A 14,049-nucleotide genomic window follows, 5' to 3' on the forward strand; every position below is an offset into this window, starting at 1 on the left:
CAGTATCACTTTAAATAGCAGTTTTTTCTTTATGATGTAAGCTCTAACGTGATAGCAGTATTGCATCATATCGATGTACTCTGCAAGCGCAGATCATGTGTCACAGCTTCTTTGCAGACGCTCACTTTTTCATGTCTGTTTCCAAGAAGCAGCACATCCCGACAGTTCTGCCTTTTGAGTAAAGTCATTGGACTGTACCAAGGGAAAGTGAGCAGTCACTCAAACCCACTCTAGTGGTCTAATAACAAAAGCCAAAGTTACAATCCTGCGAGGCTGAGATTATAAATCATCTGATTTATGGTGACAACGCAGAGTGGGAAAACTCCAAACATAAGCAAATGCTGAGCCGGTGCTGAGGGAAGCTGTGCGGCATTGAAGACACTATACAAGATAATAATGCATGTGAAGGCACAGCAGTGAAACTACAGTATCTTTATACCAAAAAACCGCAGATAATCTATCTCTCTCCTCACAGGGACGACATATCAGCATTGTTCTCTATCTGATAACCCAATTATCTCCCTTGCACCGACTCAGACAGAGATCACTGTCAGTGCAAACACACTTAGGATGATAATCTACAACGCTCATAACCAACTGCAACCGGAAAAGGTAATTAGAATTAGATGAAGGAGGTTACAGTGAAAGTCAGAGCCGGTATGTGCTACTTTTAGCTGAAAGCTGCTCTGTAGTGGCCCTGCTGCTTTTGTGCCCTCCATTAGTGCATCCTCTGACCTTAGCTCAGACACACGTTTATACACAACAGACTGGATTTAGGAGGCTGTTGTTCCAGGGATGACCCTCGACCTACAAATCCTATTGAAAATGATTGCACTGTCACACTGTCCCAGATAGAAACTCCTTATACGTTAGCTGCTGAAGTGTGTTTGTGATAGTGTTTACAGACTGAGACAAAGATGTAGAGAGTCAGGAAGAGAAAGTGTGTTTTTTTTGTGTGTGTGTATGCAGGCGACTGTACAAATCAGACAAGAGGCAAGGATCAATACAGTATTTTTCTTTTTACGTCTGGGTGTCATGTTGTTGGATTTGAGCGTCGGGTCAAAAAGCTGCACACTGCTGTTCATCAGTGTGCTCTGACCTCTCCGGGCCCTTTAGGATTAGCTACAGGAGGAGGTGATATGTACAGTAATATAGGCTGGAAGATTTTTATCCCTCACGAGACTTACGCACGAGGTTATGTATAAGCCCTTTGTGTGCCCTGTCGTTCTTATCCCGCTCTACCTCCTGCCAGCACTCTGCCCCGATCCAGTATATCTATGCCAGCCTACACACACACACACACACACAGACACACACCCACAAACACCCGTAAACACACTCACACACACATATATATCCTGGCCAACTGCTGCGGCAGGTGGCCCGCACCGCTAAGCCCCTCCAGCAATTATCCCTCGCTGGGATCCTGTCTCCACGACAACAGCCGCCGCCATAATGCTCTCTGCGATGAGCGACTTCCTTGTTTTCACTTGCGGGGTAACAATTTGATTCAAAGCGCTCATTAATAACTCCTCAAGCGCTAAAGTTATGAGGAGTTTGTGTTTGTGACTAATAAAAAAGAGTGAGCTCTCTGACCTTCTGGAAATCATCATACACAAATATCAGTTTAGGAGTTAGTTATTGCGATGTTTGAACACAACAGCAGTAAAAAAAACATTACTGGTTGCCTACAGAAATAACAAACCGCCGTTATGCATTTACGCAGAAATAAAACACGAAGAAAATTGTCCTTCTCTCTCTCTTCCCTCGCTTTTATGACCATTTCTCTCTCTCCCCCCCCCACACCAAAATATTCTCCCTCAGTCTCTCTGTTGCCGCCGTGCCCTCTCTCTCCTCTTTATTTCTTCCTTCACTTATAGAAGTTTCTATGTTATATTGTTATATTGCTAGCAAGGGGAATAAAGGTAGGGACACACAGTCAGAGAATACAATTTATTTTGTTTTGGAGGAAACATCAAATGAAATGACCCTCCCATTAAAAAGGCCACAGAGGGGAAGAGAAAGGGATATTGCTTTTCCACTTATAACGTTAATCTTTGATTTTTCCATCATACTGAAGGATCTTGTTACCTTGAGTGAAATGCAAGTATAGAATGACAAATCATATACTTGTTTTTACTTTAATTACCTGCGACTGTGATTATTTGCCGGCTGTAAACTGTCTCGACAGGAACATAACAGCAGTCGGCAAAGTGTAAATGTGTGTGTGTGTGTGTGTGATTGTCTATGTGTGTGCGTGCAAGCAAAAGCAAATGTTTACTGTAGGCAAGTGTGATTATGCTGGAGGAGGAGAGAAGAAGGACAGAGCAAGGGACACCATGCTGCTCCGAAGCAGCAGCGAGGCTGGTCCCGCTCAGATCAACACAGTTGGACCAGGACGAGTTATGAACTTATCTTCTAATTCAGGCAAATGCTTACAGCGCATTGAAAGAAGCAAAAATATCAGAGAGATGTACTCCTTTCCTTAAATGCACTGATGAGGTAAATCCAGGCAAAAGCTATTATACTTTATTGATGTCTGTTATTAAATCTAAACCAATCACAAAGGAGCAGACGTAGATAAAGAGAGGCAGACGAGCTGGAAAAGGATTTTAAGCTTTTTGGGAGGACTGTGCGTCAGAGATCTTTATATTATTTTGTGCTTTCAATCTTTCTTTAAAGACTAATGATTTAGTTTTGCACATCAATAACATTGTCTGACTCATGATGTACAGGTTTAAAATAGGATCAGATTCAATGCAGCAGGACAACAGATATTTTTTACTCCACTAATTTTTTTTCCTTGATAAAACCTGGTGCCTACATTACCCATAATGCAACTTGACTGAAGACAGATCGGTCAGAGACTTGGGTGTTTATGCAAGCAGCGGCAAATGTAGTCTTGAACCTCTAGCCTCAAGCGGAGATCTTGTAACCCCGCTTCTTTCTAACGCCACACCTCCAGATTTTTTCATTTTCAAACTTGTAGTCGTCAACCCCAACCGACGCTGACTCATGCTACGTTACGTGAGGCAACAGACTCTGAAGTGTAAAATCAGCGCACTTCCCCTTTAATTGAGCAGCTGTGTCAGAGGTCAACCATGTTTTTGTCCCTTGGTCATGATAATATTTTTTCTCACCACATTCTTTGCACAGCGAGCAGACATTTTGACTTGTCATAGTTGGAAAAGCACAGCTGTTGCTAATAACATTAGCGATGGCTCCTCTGTGTTAAAGCGTCCCAGTAAGCCGTGACAGTGTGACCAGCATTCACAACACCAGGACCCTGATATCGAAGCAACTAAATATAATTCACTCATCACTTAATTTTATTATTTAAACCTGTGATTTTCACTACTGTGAAATGTCAACATGTCTGCCGTAAAGAGTCTCCAATGGCTTCCAAAAAAACACTTTTAATCAGCATAAATAAACTCAAATAGTCTAAGTGAAAGTAAACAGAAATTACAGACAGAAATGATTCCCCTGGAAATCCTTGCAGAAAAATATTTGAGAGGATTTGTTGATTTCAAGTTATTTTTTTTTTGTAAGTTGTAGGAGACTCACTTGCCCTGACATAACATTGCTCTTGCTGTAGTCAGCATCTCTACTCCTTTGTAGAGATTTGGGAAGTTCAAACTATTGCAAGAACACTCGTAAACATGGCAAGGAGCGTGAGTCTCCTACAGTTTTCCAAAACACATCATATCAACAGAAACCATCTCAAATACTTGTCTACCGGCATTTCCAGGGGAATACTTTCTGTGTTTATACTCAAGATATACTTGTCCGTATTTCCCAAATCTCTACAACGGAGGTGTTAAGTAAAATTTTATCATGAACAATAGTCATGATGGACAAAACACCGACACAGTGGCTCTAGCCTCTAACCGTACGGTCTGACCATCAGATCCCCGGTTGGAGAGACAAGACGATTTGTTAAGTTCACCTCAGGCTGTCTAAGCCCCTGTGACCAATCCCTCTTAGTATCACCTCAGTCAGGGATAAATCTCACTTATAACTATCCTCCTGTTCTGCCAACACATCTAAACACTCTCTGATCACTTTCAACTGTGTCCTAATGGGGAAGCAAGCCATGCCATTACATCACTACACCCTCCCCCACCTCCCTTGTTCCTTACAGTCACTCTCTCTGTGTCGCTCTCTTTTAGCGGTCTGTTTCTTTCTCTGCTCCCTTCCGTTAATTATGCCCTGCACTGTTAAACCTGCTCACACTGTGCCCAGATTCACCTCCAGGGGTGTATTATTACGGCACTGGCCACCCGGGCTATTTTTTTAACCCCAGGGAGATGCACCAGGGATGGCTCACCACTGGGTGTGGGTGGCCCTTTTGCACGGCCTTGATGGCCCACTGCTGGGCAGGGCAGGCCAGCCGGGCCTGGCAGGGCTACATTGGGCAGGCAGTATGAAGTATGGCTATAGGCCCAGTCTGGGAAGCACTGATCCACACTACCAGCTGCCATCTTCCTCCCCTTCCTGCATGCTCCCCTTCCGCTGCTGCGTGGCTTCTCTCTCTTCTCATGTCTATTTTTAGAGCTGGCTGATTTCTACCTTCTAAAACAGGCAAATGTGTTGTGAAACAGGAAGGTGTGTGTGTGTTTTTTTGTTGTTGTTGTTGTTGTTGTTATTGTTGTTGTCTTTCTTAGACATACTACAGTGTGTCGTGGCCAACTCATGCACATGTTTCACACTCCCCTGCTGGTCCCCGTTAACGTCAGCGAGCACTGTACATTCCTGTACACATGCATGCATGCATCCCATTTACATTCGGCTGCTCTCTGTTCTCGGCCCCGTGGGAGATGGTTGAGTGAAGGTTTTGGTTCAAAACCAAAAAAAAAAAAAAAATGAAATAACAAACAACGGCACAGTGAGACCTTTTTCGAATGCAGCATTTTTATATCGACACTGTGTGTACTACTGTGGAACTGTGGTCTGATTTCATCTTTCTGCTTAGCTAAGCTTGGATCTTCTTCACCTCTCCCTCATCATTAGCTATCCCCCTCTGCAACACACTGCCTCACCCCCCTCAAACCTCCTTACTCCATCATCCTCAACTGCAAGCAAAGACTCTATCGTAGCTATCATACGGAGAAACTACAAAGAAACTACTGAGGCTCCTAACACAGCACTAGTGACAGTAGCATCTTTGTCAAAGTGCTGGAAGCCCGTCATGTTGAAAGAAGCCAACATGCTGGCCTGTTTGGCTGAGGAGAAAAGATGCTGCATTCCCAGGGAACAAGAGAGATAAATAGAGTAGAAAAAATGCATCCCTGTGGAGACGGATAGACCAAAAACTACTGTAAACCAATGCAAGCAGGGAGAGCTACAGTATGCTTCAACATCAAAACCCCCCAAAAAGTGAATTCTCCCATAGTTTTTAGAAACAGCACTCATAGGGTGAGAGAAGGGGGGGGTGAAATTATTTTGCATCTTCCGCAGTATGTCTCAAGTCTTATTAAGGATGAGCAGCTCTGCGCATTGGGTGATGCAGTCTTTTTTTTTTTTTTTTCCAGTGCCCCGACTTTCCCTTGACTTGTGGGATTGCTGAATGAGTGAATGTAAATGTACACCAATTAGATAAGAAACCGGCTTTTCTGTAAAGCTGCCAAATCCAGGGGCAAGAGGAAAAGAGGAAAAAAAAAAAAAAAAAAAGGCGAAAAAAAAAAATGCTGCCTTCCAGAAAATAAATGATCTGTGTACCAATAACGCTCAACCAATACCCAGTTGGTGCGTCCAAAAGAGAGACGGAGAGGAGATGTAATGGCCTTGATTCCCTGCTGAAGATGGATTAATCCTCTGATAGTAGATACATATGTAAATGTTCAGTGATTCTTAACCCGAAATGCAGAGATTTTCTGTTAGATAAATGCAAAAATATTGATTCTAACATGCCAGAAAAACTGTTTTTTGTGCCCTAAATACTCATCGAGTCACAGACTTCAACCTGCTTTTGCCTTCTGGTGTAGTTACCGCTCATTATGTAGGAGTTTGAGTCCGACATCCCTCACTTCTCAAGCAAACTTTCATCTTAAAGCTTCTCCACTCTCTAAAATCCCCAGCTAGTGCTCTAGAGGGCCTGGTTCAATCCTCACAGCCACAAATGACCTGAGAAGAACCAGAACTTTCCATTATTAAGACCCTGTCCGATGTAAAAAAAAAAAAAAAAAAATGCTGACTAAGACTTGACTCCTTCCTGTCCCGCCCTCCATCCCCCCCTCTTTCTTTCTTTCTTTCTCTCTCATCAGTCTAGCGGCTCACTCTGGATCCACTGGATGGAGCGTCACCGGCCAAACCCCTTGTAAGGAAGCCCATTAAGGAACCCATCAATATTTCATCATCGCTCACTCAGAAACACAGTTATAGAAGTTTCCAGGCCGGGGCCATTAGGGGGCAGACGTCAATACGTTATGGCAGTGAGCATCTCTCTCCACTTCTTCTCCCTCTTTCTCATGCCTCCTCCTCTCAAGAGCAGTCATCGGAGAGGCTTTCTCAAGAAGACAGTGGTTTCCGCTTCTTCTACATTAAACAAATCATTAACCATTAGGTATCCAAGGAGCACAATATCCTTTCCTGCTCCTGTCAAATGACCCCCGCCCGCCAAGTGCTGCTATTAGTCTCAGTGAGAAGAAGGGAGGGAGACTGGGGGGTGAGGGGTGGTTGTTTGTAAAAGCTGTCTTAAGGTAACAAATGTCTAGTCACACAGAATACAAACACCTAATTAACAGTGTGGCATGATTGTATAGCCTAATGTGATGTAGACAGGCAGGAACACTCTTTAGAAACGCTTTTGTTGTGAGACTTTTGACTCATGTCTGTAAAAAGACGAGTCTAGCGCCTTCAATTTTGGCCAACTCAGTGAGTGGACACTGTGGCAATCATCAAGAGGACAAACTTGCTGTCTCACACAAACTTTCCATTGAAGAAGCAAAGGGGGGGGGGGGGGGGGGGGGGAAGCTTACATGCAGTCTGCTTAGGATTACAATGATTTTATAACCCTTATTTCAAATTATTACACCTACATTAGCTGGAATGGGGAACTAGCCTGCAGGCTAAAGTGTGTTAAATATTGCTGTAGCAGACATTTTAACGAGTTTTTTTCCTCGCAGCTCACCCCTCAGTGTCCTTGGAACTAAAGAGGACCCTGCTATATGCATTTTACCAGAGGAAATGTTAGGTGCTCTATAGATGCCCAAATCACACCGGATCACAGGGCTGCCAAGTACATACTAATGTAAACAACACCTCCAGACCTCTCTGAGGGAGGTCGAGCCATGCCAAGTCATTGCACTTATGTCATCCCTTTTAGATCCCTATAGATTTTTAAAGTGTGAATCCTGCTCGCACCTTAATTAAACCATTTTTTCTTGTGTGTCATTACTTTTCACGTTGTCACTATTCAGGTTCATTGCACAAGCCTGTGATCTTGCCAATTTCCACAACAGTGTTTTTGAACTTATTACACTCACAACTATGTTTTATAGAGAACCAGCCAATGTTGTGTTTACACACTATGAGCTTTCAGATATTAATAATTCTATACATTTAAAAGTTATTAATAAAAGTGTAAAATATGCTGTTCAAGTCCCGACATGAACTCACCAGGGTGCAGAATCTCTCCGGTGGGTTTCCACACGTGATTCCGGGCGGATCCACCTTGATCCGCATGTAGTCTTTCATGGTTGCGGTTTTCGGCTGGCACGCGTAATGCTCCCACACCGAGCCTTCATCCGTGCTCACCAGGGACTTGCACAGTTCGTACTGGCCCAGAGTGGAGGCCAAGCAGTGCAGCAGCAACAGCAACACGGCCTGGAGGAGCATGGCAGGCTGGGGGGTGTTTGGAGTGGGGTCCGGCGCAGGGTGAGGGGGGCCACGGAGCTCAGAGGAGAGATGAAGCGCATGGAGCGGTGATCACAAGGAAATAGTGGACATCCCTACCACCATACTGCTGTACTGTGAATGGACACAACTCGCCCCCAGACATATAAACTCCCTAAATGAACACTGTGTGAACTCTCGTTCAGTGTCTCTTCACAAACATCGACGGCCCCCAGAGAGCCGAGAGAGGGACACTTTGTTGTTTTGACGGCTGACTTCCTGAGGAAGATGGACGGTGGATGGAGAGGCGGATAATTTTACAGAGAGTAACCTCGGCAGACTCTTTAACCATAGTGTTGCAGGAAGTTGGGGTTGAGTTGTTATCGCGGGTCCATGTCTCAGAGAGCGGAGTCCTGCAGGGAATCGACGGAGTAGGTTGGGGAGGATGAAGGAGAAACTGACGCGTCTTCAGGTATATCCATTGGACGTTTGGCACCGGCCGAGCTCCTCTGATTGTCCTGGGGCGAAATGGGGGCAGATGTGAGAGAAGCAGGGAGTTAGCGTGCTGAGTAATGTATCCTCATCAATTAATCACACCCTTAATTGTACTGTAAATGCAAGGATGCATCTGTCTTATTTTCAGAGCTCAACTTGGGTTTAACTTTATCCTGAACGGTATTTCCTCTTTTGCATAAATAAAAGTTTAATGACAGTCTTTGAAATATACATGTGGATTGGTGGGTTGCATTCTTATTTAGTAGCAGTTTAATCATATCGCAGTAAATTGCATTAATTTATCTTGGAGAGTGAGGAAACATCACATATTTGTTTTCAGACTATGAGGACAACTTTTTTTTGGTGAATTTGGCACAGCCAGTTGGATAGGAAGTCTGGTTAAACAAACCTTTAACCTGCGGTGCATTCAGCGACACTTAACGTGAGCATCGCGTTTTAAAACGCACTATAAAGGCGCTGCACTGTGTAGATAACCTTGTGCGTAAAAACACGTGCTGCTGCCGGGTGCCGCCTGTGCGCACAGGAGTTGTAATTGCTCCTATAGCTCTACAAAGGCTGGAGATGGATAGTAGGCTATAGATGTGTGTGGTTTTTTTTTTAAAACAATTGCACTGCAAGAATGGAAATATACATCCGAAAGAGACATTTAATAGCCTATACCACCTTAAAATATGTGAACATGCGCAAAAAAGAGGACACAGTGCTCACAAATGAGCTTTTTTAAATATATTTTTTGAATTTAAAGTGCCATTTTCTTTGGAGTTTATGAATTATAGGCCTCTTCACTACTCTGTCTAACTTCACCATACTGTCATTTGTGTAATAATAAACTTTACGCAAAGGAAATTGCACCAGAAGTAGTTACTGCCCGGATTTATTCGCTTAATTCAATTATTATTCGATTTTTAGACCGCATTCATGAATACATGAAGAAATATGGTTGACATTTTATTTTTTGCAGTGTGGACCAATTGATCATAATCCGGCTGTCATCCCACACTGACAGAAACCAGGTTCTTGCACAACGTATCCCACACAACCCCGTGGACTCTGACTTAGTTCAGTTGAAGTCGACAAAAAGCTATTTCCCGGCACTGACAGTCCTGTAGGGGTGTGTCAGTTTGCACAGTACTAGTGCATCCCACCGAGCAGCATCGCTCACACACTATATATATATATATATATATACATATATACATATGTATATATATATACTCACACATTAAAGCGTTAACGCGCTTCAATAAAAAACTGTAAATTAAGCAGAAAGTCTCTTGATTATCCACTCTGACTATTCTGGAGAAGGTCCCGATATTGTGCATAACTCACAGCAGCTTCTCGGCGCAAGACTTCAAAGAGCTTCAGCACAATGCATCGTTATTGCGAGATGTTTTATCATCATCATCAGATAAAGCACTTACTTGTAACGTGCATCCGTGAGACAGGTCAGCACTTTGTATGGCGTTGGAGTACGTGCACGTCCCCCCCTCTTTGGGCAAATATTTAAAAAAAAAAAAAAAAAAAAAAAAAAATCCTTCCCGATCACCCACTGTCCTCGTTCCCCGCCGCGATCCTCACTGTACTCCCGTTATCTGCCTGCCTGCCCGGGCTCGCTGTTTGTTTTTGCCTTCTGCCGGATACTTTTTTATCGCACCGTGGACGGCTGCGCACGGTAGATCGGTGTCCTAGATCTGGAAGCGGCCGGGAAAAGAGGTCTGAAATCCAGCGTCAAGGAGTATCAAAAGTATAAAATATTGACTTTGAGGAAAGAGGCTTGTGTCCGCCCTTCTTTCCCCCCCTTTCCTCCTCCTCTTCCCACTTTACAAGCTCGGGTTTACTCGGGATGCTCAAGGGCAGAAAGAAAGAGAGAAAAAAAAAGGCTTTATGGAAAATATCACCCTCCCTCCTTCTCCTCCCTCCTCCTCCCCCCTCTCTCTCTCTCTCTCTGTGTCTCTCTCTCTCTCTCTCTCCCTCCCTCTCTCTCTCTCAGTTAATGCCCTGGCTAAATCCTTTTACCATCACTTTCAATCACTATCTGAGCTTTTATCTGCTCCCAGCCCTGCTGCCTGAACCGGGGCGGTGCAACTTCCCCTCTCCGCTCCTGCTCAAAACTGTTCCCCACCAGGTCCGGTCTGCACCCTGCTCGGCTTAAAGGACCAGCGGAGGAAGCGGGGACCCGGTGTTACTGTACTCTCGCTCTTAATCTGTCCAGATGTGTCATTATAACGTACTCTACACTCTGTTTACATGAACTCACAGTTGTCCCTGCGTCAGAATACTCATACTCCTAACTTATGGTGAATGTATACAGTGACCTTATCCTACTTTATTATATTATTTATCTCATATAATGCAGCCTTTAAATTCCTTGAAACATTTCCTATGAGAACATATGAAACTTTTTTGCTGTGGTTTCCACAGCCTGCAGTATATGTAACATTAATTATCTGTAAAATTAGTATGCAGGATTATAGATCTGAACTTCAAATATGTATAAATATATAAATGTTTGAATTTCCTTCTCCTCAGGGCAGTACTGGCTTCCTGCAGCAGAGCGCTGTCCGTGGTGCTGATATGGAGCAGGGCCTTAAACTTTTTCATACAGAGGGCGGCAAACAACAACTGATATCTGATGTTGTTGTTGAATTTCTAATGTTTTAGCAGTTCATGGGGCTGCAAAACTCTGCATGCTGTGTGCAGGTAATTCGGACGTTCCCGGCGTGGGAGTGGAGACCCCCTAAGAGGTCACGGGATCAAAGGAAAAGGAAAGCAGAAAAAAATAGTTTGTCTATAGGTGTTTCTCTAAAAGGGATAGTCTAGCAATTTAGTATTGGACTTTCATAAAGTCGGAGGACTCATATGAGAGTGATTTAAAAACCGAAAACAAAAGCGTGGTCAAAAAATGGCCTGATATGATGATTTTTAGACTCTAGTAAGGTTCAAGGTTTTGATTTGCTTCAAAAACACAATGCAGCTCAACAGCATCTTTCCATAGGCCTTCCCTGATAGGTCAACACCCACATCTTTCAAACTCAACACCTACAGTTTGTAAGTCAGGCTTTTTGTTAAAAAATCGAAGTCTCAAGCAGAATCTGAGATAACCCCAATGATGACATCAGGGATATTCTCTCAGACTTTAGAAAACTCCTTCCACAACCACTGAAGTCTTTAAATAACTTTTTACAGGCTGAGTTGTACTCCGTGTCACAAGTAAACTGACCCTCATGTGTTAAAATGGTGGAGTGCCCCTTTAATCTGCACTTTCTACTTATGAACTACAGGATAATATTACCTCTTAAGGGCTCTAAAAAGTATTCAAATTAAACAAGGAAAAAGAAATCCTTGGTCACAAGATGTAACCAGAAGAGGTTGCAGATAGACAAATATCATTTTAAGACATAAAGAGCCAAATAGTTTGGGAACCATTGTGGCAGCTGATGGGTACTTGACCTGTAATCAAACCCCTCTCTCTGTGGTAGCTTCTATGAAGTGAAAGATTAATTAATCCTACAGGGGACCTTGTGCAACATCCTCAAGAGCCCCAAAGCTCCCTGCACTCAATTTTAAAAACCACAAACACTATTGTACTGCCAACACAGGAACAGATGTGTGTAATCAATTCATAACGGGCCAGGAGGCTGTAATTCACACTTCACAGGTGAATGACAAGCATCTGGGTTAACATAATTCACACCTCTGGTCACATTGTAGGGCAACGGAAGAAAGAAAAGAGGCCAGGCGACGGGGCGAGAGTGAGAAAGAGATGTACAATTCAGAGGAAATTATGAAGCTCTGTATGAAACACTGGCAGCACACCCAGGAGAGGATCGATAGTTTGTCCTTGCAGGGCCTCCCCTCTCTTTTCGCATCTCGAGATGAGCCTTAACCCTTTTTTTTTTTTTTTTTTTTTTTTTTTACTGCTGAGGCATTTTAAGACCCCCTTTTCCACACCACTGTGAGCAGGGCCAGACTGAAAGACAAATTTCCCCCTCGGGGATCAATAGAGCATCACAAATATGGCATTTACTGCTACAGTATAACAGGCTCTTGATACAGAAAAACACAGGCCTTTAATCGACGCCGCACTAGAACACACAAAAAACAGGGCCTGCTGAATTTGTCAAACAGCCTTTGAGTCAAAGATGAAGCTCATGGCATTTGTCAGAGGTTGAGGAAAAACTCCTAGCAACCTATATTTCGCTTCCTTTCTGTAGTTAGCACCTAAAGAAACAAACGTTTTTCCTCTTCTGATTTAAAGCAGAGGTTCATCACTGACTCACTGATGGTCAGAGAGTGTCAGCCATGCTTTAAAACGTGACTTAATATGATTAAGCTCTAAACATTTATTTCACAAATGGACAAGGATTACATGTGTAGGCAGTGGAGCTGGTTGCATTTCGTGCAGCTGCTCTGTATTTCTGACAAAAAAAAAATCATGATGATATTCAAACTAAACATCTACATCTATATATGATTTTACATTTTACTAAATTCATTCCAATGTGCATCAATAACCTGATAGAAATGTCAACCCTCAACGTGATGAATGAGTGATATTGTATTTTGGAATTCAATTATGTCTACCTAAATAAGAGCATCAATAACAATAGAACAGCCTGTCCTGGCTAATAGACCTGTACACAACGCGCTACGCAGCACAACAGGCCGTAGCTGCATTCATTTCCTGCAACAGCGTCGGTGATTTGACCACGCTGCGTTCAAAGTGGCGGTGTGAAATCATGCGTCATCCTACTGACAGTAATTCTGATCTGGCTGAATGTGGATATGATGTCATTTCTTTGTTTTATTTAACCGTTTATATAGAAATCTGCTCTGTGAGTCACTCGGCTCCCCGGAGTGCTCTCGCAGAATCTGAAAAAATTGTATAAAAATGCTAATTGTCACTAAGTGGCAAAAATCAGATGACAAAACTCACCGGTGTTCTCTTTTCTTTTTTTTTCTTTTTTTTTTGTCACTCTCCATCTTTCTCTTTACTCTCCCTCTCTTTCACTCTCACTTCCTCTCCGTGTTTGTATTTTGGCAGAGGATTGAACTGTCAGAGTAGCCTAGCTGGCAGACCTTGATAAAAAATATACCCTTCATCGTGGCAGCCTGCAGAGTTTGGACAAGGTTCAGGACGGGCCTCATCTCTCTCTCCCTCTCTCTCTCTCTCTCTCTTTCCCTCTCTCTATTTGCTGAAAGGATGACGCAAAAGTCAACTTGTGCGGGAGTCACGCTCTCGCATTAATCAGTCTGGAACTTTGGGAAGGCCCCAAACAAGTCGTGCATGATCAGAAATAATTTATCTGTCCGTCGTCGATGCTTTGACCAGATGGCCGCGTTGTAATCACATACACACACATATACAGTACAATATACACTTCTGTGTTTGTAAACACAGGCTGATTATATCTCAAGCCATTAGCTTACACAACCATACTGTATATCCATGTGGGAGATGGATATATTTCAAATAAACCACTTCCTGCTTTGTTTTTCTCAAAGACACCCCAGTGTGCTGAGAGATTTGATTTGATCAGTTTGACTTTTTGGCTACTTTAAGTCCCCCCCTATTTAGCATTCATAAGCAGCATACATTTAATACATGTTCCAGCTGTTTCACTACAGTATAATGTAGTTGTTAGCAAATATAAGTGTTTATTCATGTATTAGTCTCCTCCTGTGGGCACCTATATG

At 43.1% G+C, this 14,049-nt stretch overlaps 1 protein-coding gene across 2 annotated transcripts in view; it reads right to left on the reverse strand.

Annotated features, from left to right (window-relative positions):
* The window catches only part of ntng2b (netrin g2b), a 66,575-nt gene extending 56,110 nt beyond the window's left edge, over positions 1–10,465 (reverse strand). The window contains exons 1-2 of one of the 2 annotated variants that reach the window (XM_067574114.1): positions 9,774–10,465; positions 7,621–8,354 (exon numbers count right to left, since the gene is read on the reverse strand). In XM_067574114.1, coding sequence (XP_067430215.1) covers positions 7,621–7,839 — 219 coding nt within the window. In that variant the 5' untranslated portion in view covers positions 7,840–8,354; positions 9,774–10,465. Of the gene's footprint in view, positions 1–7,620; positions 8,602–9,773 lie in introns of those variants that run through there. The other variant, XM_067574112.1, reaches the window with a different exon arrangement.
* Between the last annotated feature and the right edge of the window lie 3,584 nt (positions 10,466–14,049).

Source organism: Thunnus thynnus, chromosome 19 (genome assembly GCF_963924715.1).
Source record: "Thunnus thynnus chromosome 19, fThuThy2.1, whole genome shotgun sequence".
NCBI classification, from domain to species: domain Eukaryota; kingdom Metazoa; phylum Chordata; class Actinopteri; order Scombriformes; family Scombridae; genus Thunnus; species Thunnus thynnus.